Source organism: Anolis sagrei, chromosome 6 (genome assembly GCF_037176765.1).
Source record: "Anolis sagrei isolate rAnoSag1 chromosome 6, rAnoSag1.mat, whole genome shotgun sequence".
In the NCBI taxonomy this organism is placed as follows: domain Eukaryota; kingdom Metazoa; phylum Chordata; class Lepidosauria; order Squamata; family Dactyloidae; genus Anolis; species Anolis sagrei.
The window spans coordinates 43,895,610-43,921,276 of NC_090026.1; the positions used below are offsets into that span (position 1 = coordinate 43,895,610).

At 42.5% G+C, this 25,667-nt stretch overlaps 1 protein-coding gene across 3 annotated transcripts in view; it reads left to right on the forward strand.

Moving 5' to 3' along the window:
* Positions 1–25,667, forward strand: part of CACNB1 (calcium voltage-gated channel auxiliary subunit beta 1) — a 93,478-nt gene that overhangs the window by 12,916 nt on the left and 54,895 nt on the right. For all 3 annotated transcript variants that reach the window (XM_060781094.2, XM_060781091.2, XM_060781093.2), the window contains exon 2: positions 4,328–4,414. In XM_060781094.2, the coding sequence (XP_060637077.1) occupies positions 4,328–4,414 (87 nt within the window). The remainder of the gene's footprint in view (positions 1–4,327; positions 4,415–25,667) is intronic.

Below are 25,667 nucleotides of genomic sequence, written 5' to 3' on the forward strand. Positions count from 1 at the left end.
GAGGATACCATCCATCCATCTTGTCCTTGGTCGGCCCCTCTTCCTTTTTCCTTCAATTTTCCCCAGCATCATTATCTTCTCCAAGTTTTCCTGTCTTCTCATGATGTGGCCAAAGTACTTCATCTTTGCCTCTAATATCCTTCCCTCCAATGAGCAGTCGGGCTTTATTTCTTGAAGTATGGACTGGTTGGATCTTCTTGCGGTCCAAGGCACTCTCAGAATTTTCCTCCAACACCACAGTTCAAAAGCATCTTTCTTCCTTCATTCACCCTTTCTTATGGTCCAGCTCTCACATCCATAGGTTACTACAGGGAATACCATTGCTTTAACTATGCGGATCTTCATTGTCAGTGTGATGTCTCTACTCTTCACTATTTTATCAAGATTGGCCATTGCTCTCCTCCTAAGAAGTTTAGGGAAGGCTATCAAAATAAGTCCTGCATGTTAATGGGGTTAGCTTTAGAGTAGTGAAAAAAATGGTAATTCTAACCAGGATTAGCAAATGTAAATGCAGATTTAGGGGATGCTATTTATTCCTGGTTATCTTGTACAGCCAGCCTTGGCTGTAGGATTTTTTTTTACTGTTGTCTTTCCCCCAATGAAGCCTTGGAGCAAATGTGTAATGTTTTCACCCTAGGCCTTCTATGAGGTGTTGTTTATTTGTTCAGTCGCTTCTGACTTTTTGTGATCTCATGGACCAGCCTACGCCAGAGCTCCCTGTTGGCCATGACCACCCCCAGCTCCTTCAAGATCAAGCCAGTCACTTCAAGGATACCATCCATCCATCTTGCCCTTGGTTGGCCCCTCTTCCCTTTTCCTTCCATTTCCCCCAGCATCATTGTCTTCTCTAAGCTGTCCTGTCGCCTCATTATATGGCAAAGTACTTCTTCTTGTGTGTGGTTTCCCATTATTATTGTGAATATATTTTGCATATTAATTAGTGATTGGATGGCCTTCCACAACCATCCACTTCTGTTTGGTTATTGACATCTGGCTCGTCATGTTGTGAATGATGAGCTCTTCAAGAAATCTGAACTTCATATTAAACCAGTGTATATCTGCTGCTTGTGTGAAATGATTTTGTAGCCTCACCATGCAAGGTTAGTTATTCACCTTTTGCCACTGTCATTGGGAAGCTGCCGTCAGAGCTTGGGAACATCAATTTTTGGATTACAACCTCCAGAATCCCCCAGCCATCACGGTCACTGGCCATGCAGATCCAGGTTTTGAGAGCTGCAATCTCAGATTGTGACATTCCTTGAACCTTAATGTTTCTGAATTTATTTATTTTTTGTCGTGTCAGGAGTGACTTGAGAAACTGCAAGTCGCTTCTAGTGTGAGGGAATTGGCCATCTACAAGGACATTGCCCAGGGGACATCCAGATGTTTTGATGTTTTACTATCCTTGTGGGAGGCTTCTCTCATGTCCCTGCATGAGGAGCTGGAGCTGATAGAGGGAGCTCATCCACACTCTCCCCGGATTCGAACCTGCGACCTGTTTCTGAAATAAAAGCATTAAACAAAAAAACCTGACATCATATATTGTGAGGGGAAGACGTGATGTCATTATTTATCTTTCAATGTAAGCAGTGTCTTATCCAACTCATTTGCTGAGGGTGTGCCCGGCCACATTACCTGTGGGGACATCACTCGATTCTTCTCTAATTCCAACAAAAGTTCCCCACCCTGGACATTCCACAGATATATAAACTCCACTTACCTAATTTCCAAGACCTCACAACCTTTGAGGATGCCTGCCATAGGTGTGGGTGAAACGTCAGGAGAGAATGCTTCTGGAACATAGCCATACAGCCTAAAAAACTCACAGCAACCCAGTGATTCTGGCCATGAAAGCCTTCGACAACACCAATCAAAGTTGTTGCATCATCGCCAATCTGTCCCAATGTCATAACTACATCGAGATGATGGGAGAAAGTAGAAGGAAGAGGAGGAAAAACTGGACAATTCTAAAGCATCAAAAATATGATAATATCAGGACTATCTCTAACAAAATTGGGAGAGTTGGTGGTTGTGGAAATAAGCCATAATGCAACAGCTTTCTTTCCTGAAAAACCTGGTACAGCTCCATGCAACAGCTTTTTTTTGCTTGTAATGCTCAGCTGATTTCTCAACCAAGTTATTACTGAAATGTTTTCAGTAATAAACTGAACGAAGGAACACACGTTAAAATTTAGTTCAGGGAAGAGAGAGAAGTACTTCTGGTCAGTGAATAAGGATTCAGACTGTGTTAGATCAAGTTACATTCCCTCTGAAGAGAGAAATTTGCACGTTGGAGGTACTGGATTCATGTTCCCACATTTTTGCAGTGGCCAGGAATTCAGTTTGCACAGCTGGAGTTAGTGTATCAGCGCTGAAGTTGTCTTAATTTGACCACAGAAAAATATCATATCCTGTTTGGATTACTGTAATATTCTCTGTGTGCCTTTGAAGGCTGTTCAGTTAGTAAAAAATACTGTGGCAAATTGCTGGTTAGAAGGAGCCCACAGCTCTTCCGTTACAGAACATTAACTAGGAACTAGTCCATTTCTGGACACAATTCAAAGTGCTGCTTGACTGATAAAGCCCTGTGTTGTGGTGCAGGCTATCAGAAAGGTCCTATCCCCCCATATATGTTTGCCTAGGATGTGAGATCAGTCCTATCAACTTTAGAGCTGAATCTGGTGCAGATATGACAGAGGGCTTTCTGGTGGCCACACTATGGTTATGAAAATTCCTTCCAAAGGAAGCATTTAAATAATAATAATAATAATAATAATAATAATAATAATAATAAAATAGATTAGCTCTCTCCTTTTCCCTTCTACCTTTTGGTAAAGCCCTTTGTATCCAGTCAAACTATTACACATAAGCTGTATCTTTTAACATTTAATATTTATTTTTGAGGAGTTTAAATTTTTTGAAAGTTCATGTATGGTTTAACTTTTAATTTAATTTGTGTTTGGGCATATATAATTTGGGGGCTGTGGTGGCGCAGTGGGTTAAACCACTAAGATGCAGAATTCGCTGACCTGATGGTCGGCGGTTCAAATCCACGGGATGGGGTGAGCTCCCATCATTAGCCCCAGCTTCTGCCAACCTAGCAATTTGAAAACATGCAAATGTGAGTAGATCAATAGGTACTGCTTCAGTGGGAAGGCAATGGTGATCCATGCAGTCATGCCGGCCGCATGACCCAGGAGGCGTCTACGGACAACGCCGGCTCTTCCGATTAGAAATTGAGATGAGCACCACCCCCCAGAGTTGGTCACTACTAGACTTCATGTCTTTATCATATATAATTTACTGTGTATTTTTACTGGTAGTTTTTAAATCTGTCAAAAGTCTTTGCTTCCCAGACTTGGGAGAAATGTGATAGATAGATAGATAGATAGATAGATAGATAGATAGATAGATAGATAGATAGATAGATAGACAGATAGATAGATAGGAGGTTTTTTATTCTTGATTACTGAATAAACATGCCAATAGAAGGAGATTTGCCAGATGATTATAGGATGCATCCAGAAGTTCCCCTTTTCTGATTCACCCAACATGAGAATCATGCCACTGGGGAGTTCTGGAAATTGTAGTCTGAAAAGTAACTTTTCTAACATGTGCTCTGATTTATGGTTTAATCGATCCATCTGTTTCTCCATACAGTCAGTGCTTAGAGGCTCAGGACCTCAGTGGAAGTGGAAAAAAACACAAATAAATGACCACTTTTATACCTGAGGAAATGACTCTCTGGGCATTTCTAGGCCCTCCAGTGTGGCCCTATGGTCCATTTTGCTTTAGGAATTTCTAGGTCCTCCAGCAGATCTCTATAGTCAACATCGGCCAGATGTTAACCATAGAGTCGCACTGGAGGATCTAGAGTTTTCTGCAAATAATTAAATCCATAAAAAAAGTAAATGTGGACTGCCAACTGTACAATATAGTTTTATCCTGTCAATTTAACTTAGACGTAAGCTGCCCAAGCAGGGACTCTGTCAGTCCCATACACCACCTAACTCACTTTTAGTATTAAGTGCATATTAAAAAGTCATTGCTTTTCATCATTTCATACTTTCCCTGGCAAGATCAGAATACTGTTTCTCTCAATTTTGCTGATGGTGGAACATGACAAAAACACCTCAAATTTGGTATCTCAGATTGGAAATGCCTCAAGACCCGTGGCCATCCAGATGCTGTTGGGGTCTACCTTTTGTCGGTTTCTTTAGTAGGGACTCATCCCATGCTTCGTTACCTTGAAACGTGCTTGAATTTGTCCCTATGACAGTTGCTGTGTCTCTGATTGTTTTTCTTCTGCATTTCTTTGACCTCCTAGGGGAAATATAGCAAAAGGAAAAACCGCTTCAAACGCTCTGATGGCAGTACCTCCTCTGACACGACTTCAAACAGTTTCGTCAGGCAGGTAAGAGCAAGCCGAAGACGGGAGTGGGAGTCTGTGGTCAAATAGGAGGCAGAGAATGACGGGAGGGGATAACTGTGGGAATTGATATCTGCTTGCACACTATTACCTGCTTATTAGTTCGGGGCCTTTGAAGGAACAAGGCACCTTTAATGCAATCATTTCCAACTGGGAATTTTGAGATCATCTTCCTCCAATGGATGCAGCTTTTATTGCAGTCTTACAATGATTACCTTTGTGTACATGTCTTCCGTCAAGCCACCTGTCAATTTATGACAACCCTATGATTTTCCTTAACCTAATATAAATAAGCAGCTCACGAAATTGGAACCAAATTTGGCTGGTGTTTCCAGGACTGTCTGGAGGTGTGGAGTGAGGGCTACTTTCCTAATACACTACTGTAATCCCCTTCTGTGGTTAATGAAGCCTTTTAATGTAATTTGACACCACTTCAACTGCCATGGGTCAGTGCTATGGAATCATGGAAGTTGTAATTTTACAAGGGTTTTGACCTTCTCTGCTAGGCTTGGTTGATTAAAAAAAATGGTTCAAAACTCCCTTCAGATGCTGGTGATTCGATTTGGAATTGAATTCCAAATTTTTCTTAACATTTTTTTGGAACTTTACAAAATTTACACATCAGTTCGTTAATGGCAGGCACGATTGCGCAATGCGCAAAATAATCAAGACTTGAAAGTATGGGATTTGTAGTATTTATTTATTTATTTATTTAAAAGTTTTATATATCAACCTTCTCACCTCTCTTAAGAGACTCAGACCGGTTTCCAACCATAAAATACATACAGTAGTGTCCTTTTAGGCAACGCACAGCACACAAAGGAAATAACAAACAACCGGCCTTGAGAGCTTTTGGGGCCTTGTAAGCTGATTTCACAAGTTAGGTAAGGAGAGACTTGAAAGTATGGGATTTGTAGTATCTTTTTAGGCAACTCACAGCAAACAAAGAAAAAAACAGCCCTGCCCTTTTTGCCTTGGAAGCTGATTTCATAACTTTAGGAAGGAGAGTTTGTGTTCAAAGAGTAGCTTGAATTGATGGGAGATCTAGTTCTTTTGAGGCAATGTACAACACAAACTAAAAAACACTGAGGCCAGATAGATCTGCTACAACGTTGGCTTTTTAAAATGTTGGAGTGAGTGCTTTGGTTCCTCCGTGTTGCTCTTTCCAACCAAGCCACTCACCCATACATTATCCTCGTGGTGCCCACCCGTCCCAAACCCCAAGAGCAGCAACAACACACAAGTTAGCCAGGCAGGCAACAGCCCTTCTTCTCTGCTTGCTTGCTTGCCCACCATGCTCTTTTTCCAACCTCCCTTCAACACAACCTCCCTTCAACACAGCCTCCCTTCCCTTTGTCTTTCTCTTTCCCTTCTCCCTTCCCTTCCTGGCTCCAAATGAGCCTCTGAGCCGTGTGCTCCCCCCAAACTTCTCCCCTGATTGGCTGGGAGGCAAGGAGTCTCCCAGCATGCAAGCTACTTGCCTCCCAGCAGGCTAGTAGAGGGGCAAAAATATGGGGAATCATTTCCGACTCACTTCCTGAGTCGTAACAAAAATGGCGAAAAAAGCTTTGAAAGGCCAAAGGGACTTCCGGTTTTTAAAAATGCTTTGAAATCGCTTCAAAAAGGTAATTTTAACAAAATTATTACGAGCAACGAATAATCCGACATGGCTCTATCCATGCCTATTCTCTGCCAAAGGGTGCCGGTGCCTCACCAAACTACAACTCCCATGATTCCACAACATGGAGCCATAGGAGTGGAAGTGGCATAAAAAAAACATTAAATCCACTGTCTAGATTCATTCTTGCCCACTTCTCAAGCTTTTCTTTTTTTCGCTTTGACTTTTTTATCTTGGCTTTTGAAGTCTCATGTGGAGGGGAACCAATCTTGAAAGCAAAATATTGTATGTTTTTCTATGTATATGAAATTACATAGTTTGAAAATACTTATTATGACCACCTTCTTTTACTAAGAATTAGGCTCTTTCTTTCTTTCTTTCTTTCTCCCATTTTTCTTTCTTTTTCCTCTCCTTGTCATAGTCAGTATCCATCTCAAGGGGAAGTGTTGTGCTGAAGAACAAAAGTGTTTTCTGTGTTAAACAACATAAGCCAACCCTTCCTGCTGAGTCTCCTTTTGTAAAGGGCACTGAGAACAAAGTAGCAGATGGCAACACAGGCAGAGGGCTTGTTGGTGGCATAGGCAGAAAACCTACATTTTCTTACCTGGAAACTAGCCTCTCTGAATTCACTAGAATTTACTTCTCCATAACAAAGGAGAGTAACGGTAGTAGGACCAGTGGTCACTTTTTGCCTCTGGGATGTTCCTGGGACCACACAGACTGCCCAAAATGCCCACTTTGTCCCCCCAAATTCCAAATTGGTGGTGTTTGTAAGTCCACTTGAAGTTTTATAAATGTGGGCTCACACACATACACTTACACACAGATTATTTCCAGTTTCTATGTAATCATAAAATCTAGACAGGGAAAAATGCTGACTGTGGGAACATTTGAAATATGGTGCTGGCAGAAAGTCCCATGGATATCCTTGAACTGCTTTAAAAAAGTCAAATTGAGAGCAATTCAAGCTTTAACTCCCATTAGAAGTCAAAAGTCTAAATTGAGGTTGTCATACTTTGGCAACGTCATGGGATGACATAGCCAATTTGGGGGGGAACTATAGTTCTTGTTAATGTGGGAGGTAGTAGGAAAAGAGAAGGACTGCATCTATATAAATAAAATTGTAATGTTCGTTTGTAGGATTAACATAACTCAAAAACCACTGGACGAATTGACACCAAATTTGGACACAATACACCTATCAGGCCAATGAGTGACCGTCACTCATAAAAACACTGAAAAACACAGCAAAGGGGACACTGGTTGATGCTAAATGCTTTTAAAATCTAGCAAAAGTGTGTGTGTGTGTGTGGGGGGTGATTTTGAGAAATACTGATGAGACAAAAGACTATTGACTTCTCCTCATGGGAATCACAGATGGGAAACCTTCAACTGTTTGCATTACAGCTCCCAAAGTCCCAGTGCTGACTAGGGTTTATGGGTGTTCAAGTCCAAGATGTGCAGGGTCATAAGTTCCCAAAGCCTGTAGTCTGGAGAGAGAGAGACTGGCATTGATAGTTGAAGGCTAATTTCTATCCCTCCTCCTGCAAAGAAAAAAATAAACCAGAAAGGTGACAGGATCAAAGGCAAGCCATTTCTTTTCATCCCGGGGTTTGTTTGCCAACCAAGGCTGTTCTGTCTTTTTAAAACCATCAGTGATTTATTAGCAGTGTGTCATTTTACAGCTAATCCTATTAACCCATGCAGAACTCAGAAATCCTGCCTCCTTTCAGCTCTTGCTGGTAGATGTTCAGCCATAGTGATAGGTTTTTCCAGTTGATTTATTGACTCTCCGATTTGATATCCGCTTTGAAGAGCCAAGAAACCCTGCCAATCCCCAGATTTAATGGCTTCACATTTCTGCTACTCTTGTCTGTTTCTTGTCTTAGCAAGAAACATCTTTGAAAAACAAACAGAAACCTCTTCATCCATTACATAGGGAAGCAAAAAGGTTGCCATAGCAATTCTCCATCTGGCTGTATTCTCTGGAACAGGGTGTTAAAAGAAATAACTAAGTCCTTGCAAAGTAGATTGTAAAAAGTAGAAGCAGATCAGGCAGGGAAAATATTTTCCCCTCTGACAGAGATCATTCTATTTCAGGACAGAGTTCATGGTTTAAAAAATAGGTATGTAATGTGAGATAACATAGGTATATTCCTTCACAAGAGCTTGGAAATGTTATCTTATGGACTACTGTTCTGCCGCGCGCTGGGCTTGAAACGAACTGCCTTTAAAACAGGATGTGCAACTTTAGCCCAGTGGGAAGCCAGGGGGCCCAAAGAGAAATTCTTAAGGATTTTCACCATAAACAGTCTCTAGAGCAGGGGTCCCCAAACTACGACCCGCGGGCCATTTCTGGCCTGCCAAGGGCCCTGATCCGGCCCGCGGAGGAGGAGCGGGCCCTCCCACAGTGCCCCTGCGTTGGCTGGCTCACGCTATCCGTCAGGCCTGATAGACAGCGTGAGCCAGCCAAGGGCAGCTGCTCCTCGTGGTCTACTCGCACGTAAAGCACCTCGTGAGGTGCTTTACTCGCAAGTAGGCCGCGCGGGCCTGCTCCCCCCTTGGCAGGCTATCCGTCAGGCCCAATGGACAGAGTGAGCCAGCCAAGGGAGGCTGCTCCGCGTGGTCTACTTGCGAGTAATGCACCTCGTGAGGTCCTTTACTCGCAAGTAGGCCGCGCGGGCCTGCTCCCCCCTTGGCAGGCTCACGCTATCCGTCAGGCCTGATGGATAGCGTGAGCCAGCCAAGGGAGGCTGCTCCGCGTGGTCTACTCGCAAATAGGCCGTGCGGGCCTGCTCCCCCCTTGGCAGGCTCATGCTATCCGTCAGGCCCGATGGACAGTGTGAGCCAGCTAAGGGAGGCTGCCCCAGCGCTACATGCAGTCATGCTGGCCACATGACCTTGGAGGTGTCTATGGACAACGCCGGCTCTTGGACTTAGAAATGCAGATGAGCACCACATCCCAGAGTCAGACACGACTGGACTTCATGTCAGAGGAAAACCTTTAACCAGGAAAATTGTGGAAGATCCAGGGTGGGAGAAAGAACTCTTGTCTGTTGGAGGTAGGTATGAATGTTTCATTTGGCCACCTTGATTGCCATTTCATAGCCTGACAGTTTTTAGGGAGAATCCTTTGTTGAGAGGTGATTAGCTGGCCCTGATTGTTTCTTGTCTGGAGTTCCCTTGTGTTTGAGTGTTGTTCTTTATTTACAGTTATAATTTTAGAGTTTTTTAAATACTGGTAGCCAGATTTTGTTCAGACTAGAAATAGGAAGATTTCCCATTCTCTGCTCCTGGAATTGCTGCCTAAAGAGGGCTAGAAAGAACCCCCTGTAAGGGCCCTTCCACACAGCAAAATAAAATATGTGCAATGTGCCTAGGAATTTTTTAATTGATTTTTTTAAAAAAAAACTATAGTCCGGCCCTCTGTCGGCCTGAGGGACAGTAAACTGGCCCCCGGTTTAAAAAGTTTGAGGACCCCTGCTCTAGAGGGCTTGTAAAATGTAACAAAGTCTTTTATTGGTGAACAATCAACAGAAACTTCTTTTATCTTCAAAGGGTTACACAAATGTTTCCAGGCTTTTGTGCAACTGGTGGCTTCTAACTGTTACTTTTACTCTAAAGGAAAATCCCTTTCCAAACTTCTCCCAGGCTAACTGTGATCCTAAACCTAACTGATGTGGGCTCCAACTACCGGGTTGATCTGTGTCTCAAAGCACCGAGTGGACCTACCAGTAGGCCTGTAGTCACTTCAGCTGGAGTTCTTAGATGTTCAAAGCTGTTTTTCCCTCTGAAATTCCTCAGAGCTTTAGGGCTGTTTCCCTGGGAATCTTTGGGAATCCTTTTGCTCTTAAGACTGTTCTCCCCCGGGAGGTCTTAAGGATTGAAGCCTTTGTACAGGAGAAGTCTGTACACATCCTGTACATTGACTTCCTTGCTGAGACTGACTGAAAATGGCTCCCTTCCCTTCTCAATTGTCCTGAACAGCGGGTGGAACCAAACTTAACGATGATGGACAGGGGGCCTGCCCTATAACTGCAAACTTTAATAGGAAGCCACCTTTCTGCAGAATCCCAAACCTTGGGTTGCAAGCAAACACTTAATTCAAAGCAAATAAAGTTGGAGCTTCTGGTACAGCTGTACCAGCACAACTACAATTTCCAAGTGCTCAAGCTAGCATGTGGGCTAAAGATTTCTTGAAGACATACTCAATAGCCTAAATCTGTCAGTTAATTTTAATTGAAGTAGACTCACTGAATCAATGACATTTGGTATTTTCTTACTCATGCAAGTTTCATTGATTCCGCTTCCTGAGAGTTAGAACTGTTTCGACAGTGGAATATTCCGGCTCAGAATGTGGTAGAATCTTCTTCTCTGGAGGTTTTTGGATGGCCATCTATCACAGTGGTTCCCAACCTTTTTTTTTTTTTTTTTTACCAGGGACCACTTTGACCAGGGACCACTCTCCAACATTAGTATCAAAAGAGTTATGAATCGGTTTTTGGTCAACTTTAGATTTGGTTTGGGTTTTTTTTGGGGGGGGGGGGTGCTGATTCGGAAAATTGCATTGGATAGACTACATCAGCTCTAGTTTGTGATGCAGAACATATGCCATCCAGTAATCGCCATATGCTTGCCCATGGAAAACCATATTTAATAAACTAGAGCTGATGTGGTCTATCCAATGCAATTTTCTGAATCAATACCCCAAATAACTCCAGGAAAAGGCTTAAAAACAAAGACACCAACCATTTTTATTTTGGTTGGGCTGTGTTATTATCCGTGGATTTTGTTAATGCTCATGTTAAAAAACAAAAAAAGAAGAGGAAGGGGCCGAGGTTGAAAAAAATACAAAAAACAGAGAGCGAGACCCAAACAGCTTTAACAATACTTACTTACTTAGGCAATCCCTCATTGTCCAAGTAAGATTGTCCTCCAAGTTTGGTGTACTGGTGGTGAGTACGTAGGTGACTGTGGAGCCCTATTCTTGACCTGCATGTTCTCCCGCAGTGAGGACATTGGTTTCCAGGTGGAAGGTGGCCCCGGTCGGGGTTGGCTTTATGTGCCCTCCTCTTGGCATGTTTCTCTCTTTCACCCTCCATTCATGGCATGATAACAACAACCGCAACTACTACTACTACTACTACTACTACTTTGCGGAACTAAACAAGGTCTTACAAAGGGGTGCTTTCCCATTACAACTTGTCTTTGGCAATGGGAGCTATTATTATTATTATTATTATTATTATTATTATTATTAGCTTTTGTAAGACCCTGTTTAGTTCTGCAAAGTAGTAGTAGTTGTTTTTTTTTATTATTATTATTATTAACAACAACAACAACAATAATAATTTTTGTTGGGGGTGGGTACTAAGTAGGAACTTTAAAGGGGCTGCTTTCCTATTACAACTGATGTGTGGCAGTGGGGGCTAATAATAATAACAACAACAACAACTTTGGGGGACTCTCCTTCCCTCTCATGCTCCTTTGTGCGTGCTCCGCTGACAAGAGCAATGCGCTGGCATCTCCTTCCTTCCTTCTCTCCATCTCCTTCTCTCTCCTGCTTTCCTCCAACAGCGACATGTACCCCCAGCTGTGGACCTTATTTTAGGTCTCGTGGCCCATGGGTTGGGACCTACTGATCTATCAGGAGAGCTTTCATTGTGTGTTCCTGCATGGTTAGATTGGATAATCCTTGGGGTCTCTTCCAATTTTATGATTCTATAAGACTATTGTGATTACTAGTTGAACAAAAGTACATTTCTCACTTCTGCCTTTCACCTCTTCAAATCATTCTCTAGTGATATTAGAAAGATGAAACCTTGGTTTCCTCACCATTACCTTTCTATGGTGGTGGGATTGTGTGGTCCTATAAGACAAGAGGCTATGATGATGATATTTGTAGAGTATACAATGTCAGACAGGCTTTTGCCAAGGAGCCAGGCTGAATTTTCCAAGTAGCTAATGGGCAAAACTGGTGATGAAATTGGTAAATGATCTCTCAGAGACAATGGCAGTGGCATCATAGGTAATGCTTGTTAGTACTGTGGAGGAGGTATGATACTCCTCTTTTGAATGTCCTTTACCATGAAGGCCTTATGATACCTCAGTCCAAAATTAATCAAAATATAGTTCCAGAAGATGACAATCCCAATGGACAAGCTGCGGGGATACAACATAGGACAACTAAGAGCAGCACCAGTGTCTAATGATGCAAATGGACTCATGCCAAATGAATGTTCACCTGTGGATGTGCTTAAAGGAGAAAAGAAAGTCCAAAGCTGCACAACACATATTATAGGGACATTGAGGCATGACTCAGGGAAAGCTAGACATAGTCAAATAAAATTTAAGCAATACTTGGCAAAGGATTTACAGATATTTGGATGAGGAATTGGAGAGGTAACAGAGTCTGGTGGCAAATTGACTCTAAGGACAGGATGATACAGTGGCCACATTTTTTTTGTAGCTGTTTCTGAGGTCAAATTCAGGCTAGGACTATGAATATGGAGGATCTGTACCTGGCAAGTGTTACACTAACAGCCCAAAGGTTCAGATTAGAGATCACACTCACCAGGGTGAAGACAAGCAACAGAGGTTTATTCAGTCCATCCAGAAAGGATGTGTGTATGACTGGTGCCAAAATGTACAAACATTAGGGCTGGGCGGTTTCGTTCGTTAATTTAGTAATTCGTTATTAATTCGTTATTTTTTTTGATAACGAAGCAATATTGAACTATTCAGGAGCAACTAAAAAACGAAACGAATTTTTTCAATTCGTTTCGTAATTGTTTCGTAATTGTTTCGAAATCGATTCGTAATTGATTCGAAATTGTTTCATTATTATTTCCGCATGTCTGGTGCAAGTTTTAGGGTTGCTGTTTGTTTTCTCAGTGAAAAAAATAAAATAAATTATCACACCAACAGTCAACAACAGAGGGAGAGGGAAGCTTCCTATCCCATTTGGAGGTTTTTTTAGCGTATTGCGCGATTGTGCCCGCCATTAACAAATTGATTCGTAATTGTTTCAAAATCGATTCGTAATTGATTCGTAATTTACGAAATTTCGTAAATAACGAAATTTTTTAAAGGAAAATTTCGTAATTCTTTTTAAAATCGAAACGCAAAAACCCCCTAAAAACGAATCGAGTTTAGAAACAAATTTTGCCGTGGTTGCCCAGCCCTAACAAACATGGATTATTAAGCAGTTCGGTTTCCATTCAAGCTTCCCACTCCCTCCCTAGATTGTCTGGGGAAGGGGCCAACCTGGGTGATAAGGATGGAGTTATGACAGTCAAGTGTCCAGGGCCCCAGGCAGTGATTTCTGCCATCAGGCTCCAAACTTGGATATATTGTGATTCCTTGTCCTTATTGTTGGTGATCTCTTAGGCCAAGTGGGACATTTAATTGGACAAATATCCACTGGCACTTATTAGGTCGAGAGCATAAACCATCTGGTTTTTTAAAAACTGTTTTTATTAGAATTAAAAGTGTCTCCAACTAGAGTGGAGTAAAAAAAAATGAATAAAATGCTTTACAATTAAAGTGTGAGAACAATTAAATTTTAGTAAAGTAGGAAAAGAAAGAGTAGAGAGGGAAAGAAGAGAGAGGAAAAGAAGAGAGAGAGAGGTCACTACCTCTGAGGATGCTTGCCATAGATGCAGGCGAAACGTCAGGAGAGAATGCCTCTAGAACATTTTTATTTATTTATTTCGAACATTTTTACCCCGCCCTTCTCAACCCCTGGGGGGACTCAGGGTGGCTTACAATTGGCAATAATTCAATGCCGCATCATAAAATACAGAATGACAAATATAACAATTAAACATGAACATTAATAAATAAAGATTAAAACAGTATACTTACACTCTGATTAGCTATTGCCCATCTTGTGGCTGTTTAGCTAGCCATCTACTAATGATTACTCCGCTTAACTTATCCAAATCCTCTTCCATGCCATAGTCAACATTATCAATTGTCCTTTAACCTGATTGCCCAAAGGCCTGGTCCCACAGCCACGTTTTAACCTTTTTCTAAAGGTGAGGAGGGAAGACAATGACCTAATTTCCCCGGCGAGCAAATTCCACAGGTGGGGGGCCACCACCGAGAAGGCCCTGTCCCTCGTCCCCGCCAAGCGTGTTTGAGACAAAGGCAGGGCCGAGAGCAGGGCCTCCCCAGATGATCTTAAGCTCCGAGGTGGGACATAGAAGGAGATACGTTCGGACAAGTACGCTGGACCGGAGCCGTATAGGGTTTTATAGGTCAAGACCAGCACTTTGAATTGTGCTCGGAATTGGATCGGCAGCCAGTGGAGCTGGCACAGCAGGGGCGTGGAATGCTCCCTGTATGACGCTCCGGTGAGTAATCTAGCTGGACTAATTGCAATTTCCGAACAGTCTTCAAAGGCAACCCCACATATTCGGGATGTGACAAGAGCATAGACGACAGTAGAACATGGCCATATAGCCTGAAAAAACCTACAACAACCCAGTGATTCCGGCCATCAAAGCCTTCAACAATACATAAAACATGCATCAATACAAATGCAGAAGAAAAACTGCCTGTATCAAGGATCGGTTTTATTTTTTTAATTTTAAGTCTTGTCTGATTTGTGTAAAGGCAGATGGGCAAACACAGGGGAAAGAAAAGGCGGAAATGATCAAGGTTCCATTGCACCAGTGTAATTATTACAATATTGCAGGTCATATTCAAGCCCATTATAATACGCACACTGGTCTCCAAGCCTGGTGATTTTCTGTCCGCCAGAACGGGCACACACACTATTCCAAATATGTGATCGGAAAGACAGAGGAATGGAAGGACAGCTGAAGGGAGGGGGGATTCGGTGACCTGGACTTTTGTTGCCATAGTAATGACGTAGAAGGCAGTTGCTATGGAGGAGATTCCTTGAGCATCAGGCCTCCCGGAGGGCACCAGAACTCTTTTAAAGGGCCAGCAATCTGCTTATGGTTTGGACCCTTGTGGTTCTGAGTACTGCCACAGGGTCCAGGCATAGAGGGAGCAATCACAACTCATGGCTAAAGATTGCAGAAGGAGACAATCAAGGAGGCTGTTTCAACTAGCTGAAGGTTTAGAAAAGAATTAACAGTCCTGATTAAAGTCCAAGCCACATGCAGTTCCAAAGATCATCAACCTCTTCCCCTTCTTCCTGGAACTGCATTTTTCATTCTTCACCAGCAGAGGGCAGTATATGAACAATTCTGGTGTCTTACTCAAGAGAAGCATGCATGATTTCTATTAGATTTGTCCCAACTTGGGTAGCTCTGTTGAATGTATTGTTGAATGGCAAGTCAACACAGTGTTGGTAGGGACTCAGGATCCAGGCCCCTTCTACACTGCCATATACAATCCAGATGATCTGCTTTGAACTGGATCCATCTGAACATGAGGAAGAACTTCCTGACTGTGAGAGCCGTTCAGCAGTGGAACGCTCTGCCCCGGAGTGTGGTGGAGGCTCCTTCTTTGGAAGCTTTTAAACGGGCTGGATGGCCATCTGTCAGGGGTGATTTGAATGCAATATTCCTGCTTCTTGGCAGGGGGTTGGACTGGATGGCCCATGAGGTCTCTTCCAACTCTTTGATTCTATGATTCTATATGGCAGTGTAGACCCATATAATCCAGTTCAAAGCAGATAATGCAGATTATATGCTTTGAACTGCCAACCTAGCAGTTCAAAAACATGCAAATGTGAGTAGATCAATAGGTACTACTCCGGCGGAAAGGAAACGGCACTCCATGCAGTCATGCCGGCCACATGACCTTGGAGATGTCTACGGACAACGACGGCTCTTCACCTTAGAAATGGAGATGAGCACCACACCCCAGAGTCAGACATGACTGGACTTAATGTCAGGGGACAACTTTTACCTTTACCTAAGATGGGTTATATGGCAGTTTAGAAGGATGCTGAGAAATGAATGTGAGGATCCAGATTATCTACTTTGAACTGGATTATATGGCAGTGTAGACCTATATAATCCAGTTCAAAGCAGCTAATGTAGATTATATGCTTTGATAAAATGGGTTATATGGCAGTGTAGAAAGGGGCTGAGAAATGAGTGTGAGGACCAAAGTTAAATTCCTTTGCATAAGTCACTTTATTTAGGTAGTGTACGTACTTATTTGTATTAATGCATTGACATTGATTTTTATTTGCAATTCTTAATTCTAAGATAATTATAATCTAGGGCCCTTCTACACATGCCCTAAAAATGGAAGAAACCAGGATAAAAGGGTGGTGGTGGTGGGGGGTGTCTAAATGACCTTTAAGGAAAATGTGCACTGATTCGGATTAACAGCTGAATAACACGTGTTAAAAAGGTGTGCTTAAAACTCGCTTTCAACCGAAAAATGCACATATTTTCATCTCTGTATATTCCTGCAGTCAAGAAAAGCATGTGACTTCATTCCTATATGCTGGTGTAAATTACTCCAGCGCATAACCACATTTTAAAATCATGAACCAGTTGATCAGGGCTGTGAACAGATGGAGCCACAGACACACAGGTGGCTAAAGGGAAGCACAATTGGAAAGTAAGTACAGTGAGAACTCTCTGCAATCATCTCTTTGTTCTGATGTTTATGAAAGTAAACAGATCTTGAATTTATTGTAGGGTGAGGAGAGATATTAAGAAATCTGCTTGTGTGCACATATATAAGATCCAGCACATCTTAGAGAGTCAATTAAAAATAAAAGTAAATTTCTGCCGGATATCTCCCGTCCATCTTGCGGATTTCTAAAATCTGCTACAAATGAACATGTCAGGATGCTGGGAGAGCATGTCCCACATTTTGACATTGTCTGGAAGCACCCCTATACTGCTTTGAACTGGATTATATGGCAGTGTAGACTTATTTAATCTGGTTCAAATCAGATAATCTGCCAGCTGCAGAAGGCCACCTTACTGGGATCTGCATGCATTATTTACCGATACATCACACAGTCCTAGATACTTGTGAAGTGTCCTACTTGTGATCCAATATAACAGCCAGCAGAGTGATCTTGTCTGCTGGCTGTCATCTTGTTCTGTTTCAAATTATTATTATTATTATTATTATTATTATTATTATTTAGAAACTTCACAATGTTTTTGTTTATTTATACACAGCTTACCTGCCCTGGCTGTTTCATTTCACAGGGGTGTATATTATTCATTGTGGGTAAAATGTTATCGGAAACATGTTGAGCTGCCCAATTTTTTGTGATACTGGAACCTATTTTTTATTATTTCCATTTTCTTTTTCTCTCCCATACCAAATATTTGGCTGCATCTGCTGTGTTGAGATATGCCTGTATGACTGCATGCGATTTAAGAGATCAGCTTACAAAAGACTCAAGCATTTGCTGCAATGGGGCCAAGGAGGCAGCATTTTTAAGATACTAGATTCAAGGTATTGCTTTGATATCAGAAGAGCCTTTATGATGGGAGCAGGAGGGAAGATATAGAAGATGTAATCCAGTTTCCATGGTCACTTAGTATTCAGGCAAAGTCTCAACGGAGACACTGAGTCAAGAAAGAACTATGAAGCTGCCAAGGGAGAATCAATCGTGAATCAAGAAGAAACAAGCTGTACTTCTCTCTGTAGACGGGGAAAAACTGTTCCACTCACTTTTAGCTTGTTATTTCAGTGTCTATAGGGGCTGGGCTGTATCTATATAATCCCATTTAAGTCTCACAAATTTAGAGTCAGAATTGTATAACCTTGATTCTCCCAGATTTTCTTTGTTTCACATAATTTTCTAGCTTCATTGTTGCTAATGTATATTTGAAAACCAGCATATAGTTATTATGAAAGGGACAGCATGGTATAGTGGTGTTAGCATTGGACAAGACCTCTACACTGCCATATAAAATCCAGATTATCTGTTTTGAACTTGATTATATGGCTTTGTAAAGGTAGACATGAAGTCTAGTTGTGTCCGGCTCTGGAGGGTTGTACTCATCACCATTTCTAAACCGAAGAGCCAGCATTGTCCGTAGACGCCTCCTAGGTCATGTGGCCAGCACGATGTCATAAAGCACCATTATCTTCCCTTTGAAAAGGTACCTATTGATCTACTCACATTTTTTTCAAGCTGCTAGGTTGGCATAAACTGGGGCTAACAGCAGGAGCTCACCCTGCTCCCCAGATTTGGACCGCTGACCTTTTGATCAATGGGTTCAGCAGCTCAGCAGTTCAACCCGCTGCACCACGGGGGGCTTCAATGGCTGTGTAGACTAATATAATCCAGTTCAAAGCAAATAATCTGGATTTTATATGGCTGTGTAGATGGATGTGTTAGAAACCCATGGAATTCCATTAGGTGACCTGAAACAACCCACACTCTGTATTGTCGAAGGCCATCATGGCTGGAATCACTAGGTTGTTGTAGGTTTTTCGGGCTATATGGCCATGTTCTAGAAGCATTCTCTCCTGATGTTTCACCTGCAACTATGGCAAGCACCCTCACAACCTCTGAGGATGCCTGCCATAGATGCAGGCGAAACGTCAGGAGAGAATGCTTCCAGAACACGGCCATATAGCCCGAAAAACCTACAACAACCCATCCTTAGAGGAAGGCAGTGACAAACCTGATTAAATCTTGCCATGAAAACTCTTCATTGGTTTACTTTAGAGCCACCATAAATCAGAGTCAACCTGAAGGATGTAAACCACAGGCTGAATGTACTATACCAGATTTCCTTGTCACCCCAAAAATATTTCTTTTCTGTCAAAAAAGAGAATCATGTCTTCAGGTTGAATGAGTCTCTGCTTATTTGCTATTTAGATCTGTCCCCTGTGCCTGAAAAGGGCTCTAGTTACCAACTTCTAAAGAATGGAAGAGAATGAGATCTCATTTCTGAATTCAGGAAAATGGCCATGTACAACTTTTGACTATCTGAAGACAGGGATCGTTTGCAACTCTCACTCCAACTTAACCTATTGAAAGTAATGATGTAGTTAGAGAAAGGCCTATTTATGCCAAGGCTGACATAAGGGAATACTACTTGTCTATGCACTATTAGCAAGATCTCCCACTATACCTCCAGCCCTGTTTACATGTATTGTGTTTCCCTCAGCAAGACATTTTCTGAGAACCTTGTACAAAAATCCCAAATGCAGAAACCTTATTCTTCCTGCTAATTGAGTTTTTGTTGCTTCTTCATGGTCTCTGTGAGTCATACACAATGCACCATGCAGACAAGATTTGGCAATTTCAAGAAGAATGGAGAACCTGCTGTTTAATACTTATATGAAATTGTTAGGAGAGGTCATCCAAACTTGGGGATTCCGCATTATCAGCTGATGGATGATATACAATTCTGTTCCCATCTACACTACCATATAAAATCCAGATTATCTTCTTTGAACTGCAGTATATGGTAGTGTAGACATCACAGTGACAACGAAGATCTGCATAGTTAAAGCAATGGTATTCCCCATAGTCACCTACGGATGTCAGAGCTGGACCTTAGGGAATGCTGAGCGAACGAAGATAGATGCTTTTGAACTGTGGTGTTGGAGGAAAGTTCTGAGAGTGCCTTGGACTGCAAGAAGATCCAACCAGTCCATCCTCCAGGAAATAAAGTCCGACTGCTCACTGGAGGGAAGGATAGTAGAGGCCAAGATGAAGTACTTTGGCCACATCATGATAAGACATGAAAGCTTAGAGAAGACAATGATGCTGGGGAAAATGGAAGGAAAAAGGAAGAGGGGCCAGCCAAGGGCAAGATGGATGGATAGCATCTTTGAAGTGACTGGACTGATCTTGAAGGAGCTGGGGGTAGTGACAGCCGACAGGGAGCTCTGGCGTGGACTGGTCCATGAAGTCACGAAGAGTCGGAAACGACTGAACGACTGAACAACAACAACAAAGACTCATATAATCCAGTTCAAAGCAGATATTTTGGATTATCTGCTTCGATAATCTGGATCATATGGCAATGCAGAAGGGGCCTCTCTTTTTTCCATCTGATTCCAAGGTAGCCATTTTTTGTACTAAACCAGATCTGATGCTAGTAATGGACTGGATCAGGTTGAAAAAATTGAAATGTAAAACAGAGAAAACAGAGATATGCCTGGACAGTTAGAAGATAGATCAGGGAATAGGGATTCAGTCTATATTGAATTGGGTTCCACTCTTATTGAAATCTCAGGTTCACATTTTTCATGTTCTCTTGGGCAGGGATCTGAGCCTAGATGGCCAGTTTCAATTTTGGCTAGGGGGGCATTTGCTTAATTAAAGCAGCAGCTGCAGGCATGTAGCCGGGGGGGGGGGGCTTGAGGGGTTTCACACCCCCCTCCCAAAATTCTCATGGTGGTCCGCGAGAAGGCCTTACTGGTACATTATTTAAACTGTGCATGATCTGATCACTATGCTCTATATATCCCATATGCTTGGGGGTATTGGGGTAACGATACAAAAGGTTTGCTAGGGTAGACCCTCTTTCACTCAAACTCAGCCCCCCCGAATCAAACTCAGCTCCACCCGAAACAAAATCCTGGCTATGGACCTGGCCAGCTGTGTCCATTTATTGAAAATTCGTTCTGGTTATTGTGACACATGCCTTGATTACATCCTAACATACCCTGTTGAAACAGCTCCACTGGCTACTGATCTATTTTGGGGCAGAATTCAGAGTGCTGCCTTTGACCCTTAAAGTCCTACACAACTTGGGTCCAAACTACCTGAAAGACTGTATGTCCTCATACTAAACAGGGCAAGTTTTAGGATCAGCAGAAGAACTTTCTTTCTTTCTTGTTTTTTCTTTCTTTCTTTCTTTTTCTTTCTTTCTTTCTTTAAAACATTTATATTCCGCCCTTCTCATCCCGCAGGGGACTCAGGGCAGAGCACAGCATATATACGGCAAACATTCAATGCCAGGACATAAAAACCATAAATATATACAAACTTTAAAATTACTTATATTCACATTAAAAGTTGCTTAAAACCCATCTCAGGACACCATTTTGCCTCATTGCACTGCCCCAAAGGCTTGGTCCCACAGCCAGGTCTTCACTATCCTTCTGAAGGACAGGAGGGAGGGGGCTTATCTAATATTGCCAGGAAGGGAGTTTCCATAACCGGGGGGCAATCACTGAGAAGGCCCTGTCTCTCGTCCCTGCCAAACATGCCTTGATGGTGGCAGGACCGAGAGCAGAGCCTCCCCAGAAGATCTTAGTTTCCACAGTGGTTCATAAAGGGAGATGGGTTCAGACAGGTAAACTGGGCTGGGGCCATTTAGGGCTTTATAAGCCAAAGCCAGCACTTTGAATTGTGCCCGGTAGCAAACTGGCAGCCAGTGGAGCTGACGTAACATGGGAGTTGTGTGCTCCCTGTATGTCGCCCCAATTATTAACCTGGCTGCCTCTCGTTGGACTACTTGAAGCTTCCAAACCGTCTTCAAACGCAACCCCACATAGAAATGCTAGATGTCCAAGCTGGGTTCAGGAAAGGAAGAGACTCTTGAGATGATATTGCAAGCATAAATTGGATGGTGGAGTGTTCAAAGGAATTTCAAAGGAAATCCAGCCTCTGCTTTGTAGACTACAGCAAAGCCTTTGATTGTATAATTCACAAAAAGCTAGGGATAGCTCTTAAAGGAATGTATGGGTCATAGCATTTTATTGCCCTGATGGACTCAAGACAAGGGGCTACATTTAGGATATCATGTGGAGAAACAGAATGATTTTTATTGGGAAGAACGTCAGACATGTTGCATTTCAATCACTCTATCTGTATAATTTTTGTGTGGAAGATATCATACATAAAGCAGGACTAGATTCAGAAGAAACGGAGACTAGAACATCAACACCCCAAGACCTCTTCCACACAACTGTATAAAACCCCACATTATCTGCTTTGAACTGGAATATATGGCAGTGTGGACTCAGAAAACCAAGTTCAAAGCAGATATTGTGGGATTTTCTGCCTTGATATTCTGGGTTATATGACTGTGTGGAAGGCCCCTGAGATATTGTACAAATGACACCATACTATGCAAAGGCAAGTTTACAGTTGTACATTAAGAAGACATAAAATAAATAATGACCACAGACAATTTAGATAACTTAAAAATAGATGATAAAGACATTGAAATGTTTCAAGATTGTTCATACCATAGCACAATCATTAATTGGAGTGAAGACTTCAGTAAAGAAATCTGAAGAAGACTTAGGACTTCATCCCACAGATTTAGGACTCTTTTTCCATGTGCTTCAGAAATGGAGTGTTGCACTCCAGACCAGGAAGAACCCTCTGACTTTAAACACCACACATTTGAGTAGAAATGCAATCTGTTTATTGAAGATAATTAAAAAGCAGTAAAAGTAAAAAAAAAAACACTTTAAAGATATAGGTAAATCCAATTAGCTAGGAAGATAAGCCGGAACAAAATAGTCCAAGGAATTCGTCCTCCAAAGTCAATGAAATGCAAAGGCAGAAACTTCTATAGTAAAATCCAAAATGCTGGAAACATGAATCCATAGCACTTAAGCACATAATCATAAGATCCAAGAATGTAAAATATGAATCAAAGGCAGAACATGAATCTTTCCAAAGCAAGGCTTCAAGGAACAGGGACAAGATCTTGATTTGATCCCAAATGATGCTTCATCTGACTACAGACCCTGTACTTGGGACTTTTATCTCCTCGTTAAGCTATGTCCCAAGCAACCAGAAATTGATTTCACTTTAGCCTTGAATCTCTTATCTTTCGTTCTCTGAGCCTGGCAGAACCCCGGAGCCACTGACCTGCTTACCTGTTTTGACTAATCACAACCCGTCTATCTATTTTCTCATTAATTCCTGTAGCTGGCCAGGTGCCGAGTTGTTCTCAAGCTCCAAATCATGGGAATTCTCTGGTATCAACTCAGGGAGCACACCATCATCCCCATACCCATCAGGGACATTCTCATGAGAAAATATACTTTGAACAGGGATCTCCTGGTCATTCTCTGCATCAATATCATTGGAAACACCATTACCTTCATGAACCACATTGTTATCACTTCCCACATCCAACGCATCCTGATCCTTAAACACAACCACAGACTGAGCTCCAACATGGAGCTTCATGGTCACGGAGGTCATCACATGACATAAAGGCACTTCTGCTGGAACTCTGTAGAGTTTCATTTCTGCAGCACATGGAAATGGAGCCCTAAATCCATCATCAGCAGTTGGGTTGTGCCTGACTCCAAACGGAGAAAAGCAGGAGAAAGATAGACTATTAAAGAAGATGGGAGAAGACAGCAAAGAGCGGTTTACAATTGCCCATTAAGAAAATAAAAATAATGCCCACTGACAGTGTATATGACTTTAAAGTAGATGGTGAACACATTGGAATAGTTCATTAGCCATCCCAGAAGATGGGGGAAGACAGGAGAGAATGGAGCAAGACAGTTCTCTCCTCTTTCCCCACTTTCCCCCTGCTCATGGGATGAAGTCCTAAGACTTGGAAGGGCATCTATGAAAGAACTAGACAAGTCTCTGAAGTGGAAATATATGCTACTGCATGTCAAAGTCAGGGTGATCCATCCCATTGTATTCCCTGTGAAAGCTTGACTGTGAAAAAAGCTGACAGGAGGAAAATCAACTCCTCTGAGAGGCCGTGCTGTAGAAGAGTTCTGCAGATACCCTTGACTGCTAAAAAGACAGATGAATGCGTCCTAGAAGAAATCAGGCCTGAACTCCTTTTAGAAGCTATTTTGAGGAGAACCGCTTTAAACAATGCCTAAGAGAGGATGGACTTTTTGCCCTCTATCAGACTGCTTAACAGTAGTCCCACTGTGGAGACCCATTAGGAAACTGCTGTAATGGCAAAATTCCAGAGATGCCTCTATGGAGAAGGTACTGTCTTGAAGAAGAAAGTGTATAGATAGCCTCTCAACTTGTTTGCTTAGTAAATTATAAGTCACATAATCAAAAGCTTTCTTATCGGTCACCCAGGCTACAGGGACATTTATGAAAGTTACAAAAAATCACAGACATTAATAGCAAAAAAGAGAAAATAAAAATTCACTCAACAGTTGATCAGAGTCAGATCCCTTTAGCTATGGAGAATTTATCATTTATTTATTTCCTATATTTATATTTCTCACCCCCGAGGGGGGACTCAGGGCAGCCTCACAAAAGCACCATGTGGTGTCAACATCATAAAACAATCAACAGTACATTAAACATATTAAAAAATATTAAAACAGTAGTTAAAACAATTGATTAACACACGCCTATTAAAAATCGAAATCCAAAATCGAGTCCAGGTCAAATACTTGCCATAAGTGTTAAAATCTTCTTTCGCTTGGTGCTCACTGATCGAACATTGGTCCCATAGCCAGGTCTTGATTTTCCTTCTAAAAGACAGGAGGGAGGTGGCCACTCTGATGTCTCTGGGGAGAGCATTCCACAGGTGGGGGGCCACTGCAGAAAAGGCCCTGTCCCTCGCCCCCACCAGTTGCGTTTGCGATGTCGGTGGGATCAAGAGCAGAGCCTCCCCAGATGATCTTAACTTTCGTGATGGTTCATACCAGGAGATACGTTTAGACAGGTAGTCTGGGCCAGAACCATTTATGGCTTTAAAGGTTAAAACCAGCACTTTGAACTGTGTTCGGAAACTGATCGGCAGCCAGTGGAGCTGGTGTAACAGAGGAGTTGTGCGCTCCCTGTACGCCGCTCCGGTGAGCAGCCTGGCTGCCTACCGTTGGACTAATTGAAGTTTCCAGACAGTCTTCAAAGTGCATTGCAGTAGTCTATTCAGGATGCAACAAGAGTGTGGACCACTGTGACCAGATCAGACTTCCCAAGGTACGGGCGTAGCTAGCGCACAAGTTTTAATTATGCAAAAGCTCTCCCGGCCATTGCCAAGACCTGGGGTTTCAGGCTCAGCAGTGAGTCCAGGATCACTCCCAAGCTACGAACCCGCGTCTTCAGGGGGAGTGTAACCCCGTCCAACACAGGCGGTAACTCTATGCCCTGTTCGGCCTTTCAGCTGACCAGGAGGACCTCTGGTCAGTTGGATTCAATTTCCATTTGTTCACCCTCATCCAGACCAACACAGCAGCCAAGCACCGGTTCAGGACCTGCACAGCCTCCTTAGTGAGAGGTGGGAAGGAGTGATAGAGCTGAACATCATCTCCGTACAGATGACGTCAGATCCCAAAACTCCGGATGATCTCTTCCAGCGACTTCATATAAATGTTAAATAGCATGGGGGACAATACCGATCCCTGTGGGACCCCAAAAGTCAATGGTTGTGAGGACTAGCAGATGTCCCCCAGTAACACCTTCTGGGAACGGCCCTCAAGGAAGGACTGGACCCACTGTAAAACAGTACCTCCAAGTCCCATATCCCTGAGGTGTCCCAAAAGGATACTGTGGTCAATGGTATCAAAGGCTGCTGAGAGGTCCAGCAGAACCAACAGGAACACACTCCCCCTGTCTAGTTCCCGGCAAAGATCATCTACCAAGGCGACCAAGACTGTTTCGGTTCCCAGATAGACCACAATTACTGAAACTATGGATATGACCAAACAACATTTCTTCTGGTCTCAGTGTACAACAGAGTTCTGTTGGAAGACTAAAAATTTATAGGTAGGTGTCACCTCTAGAAATAACTA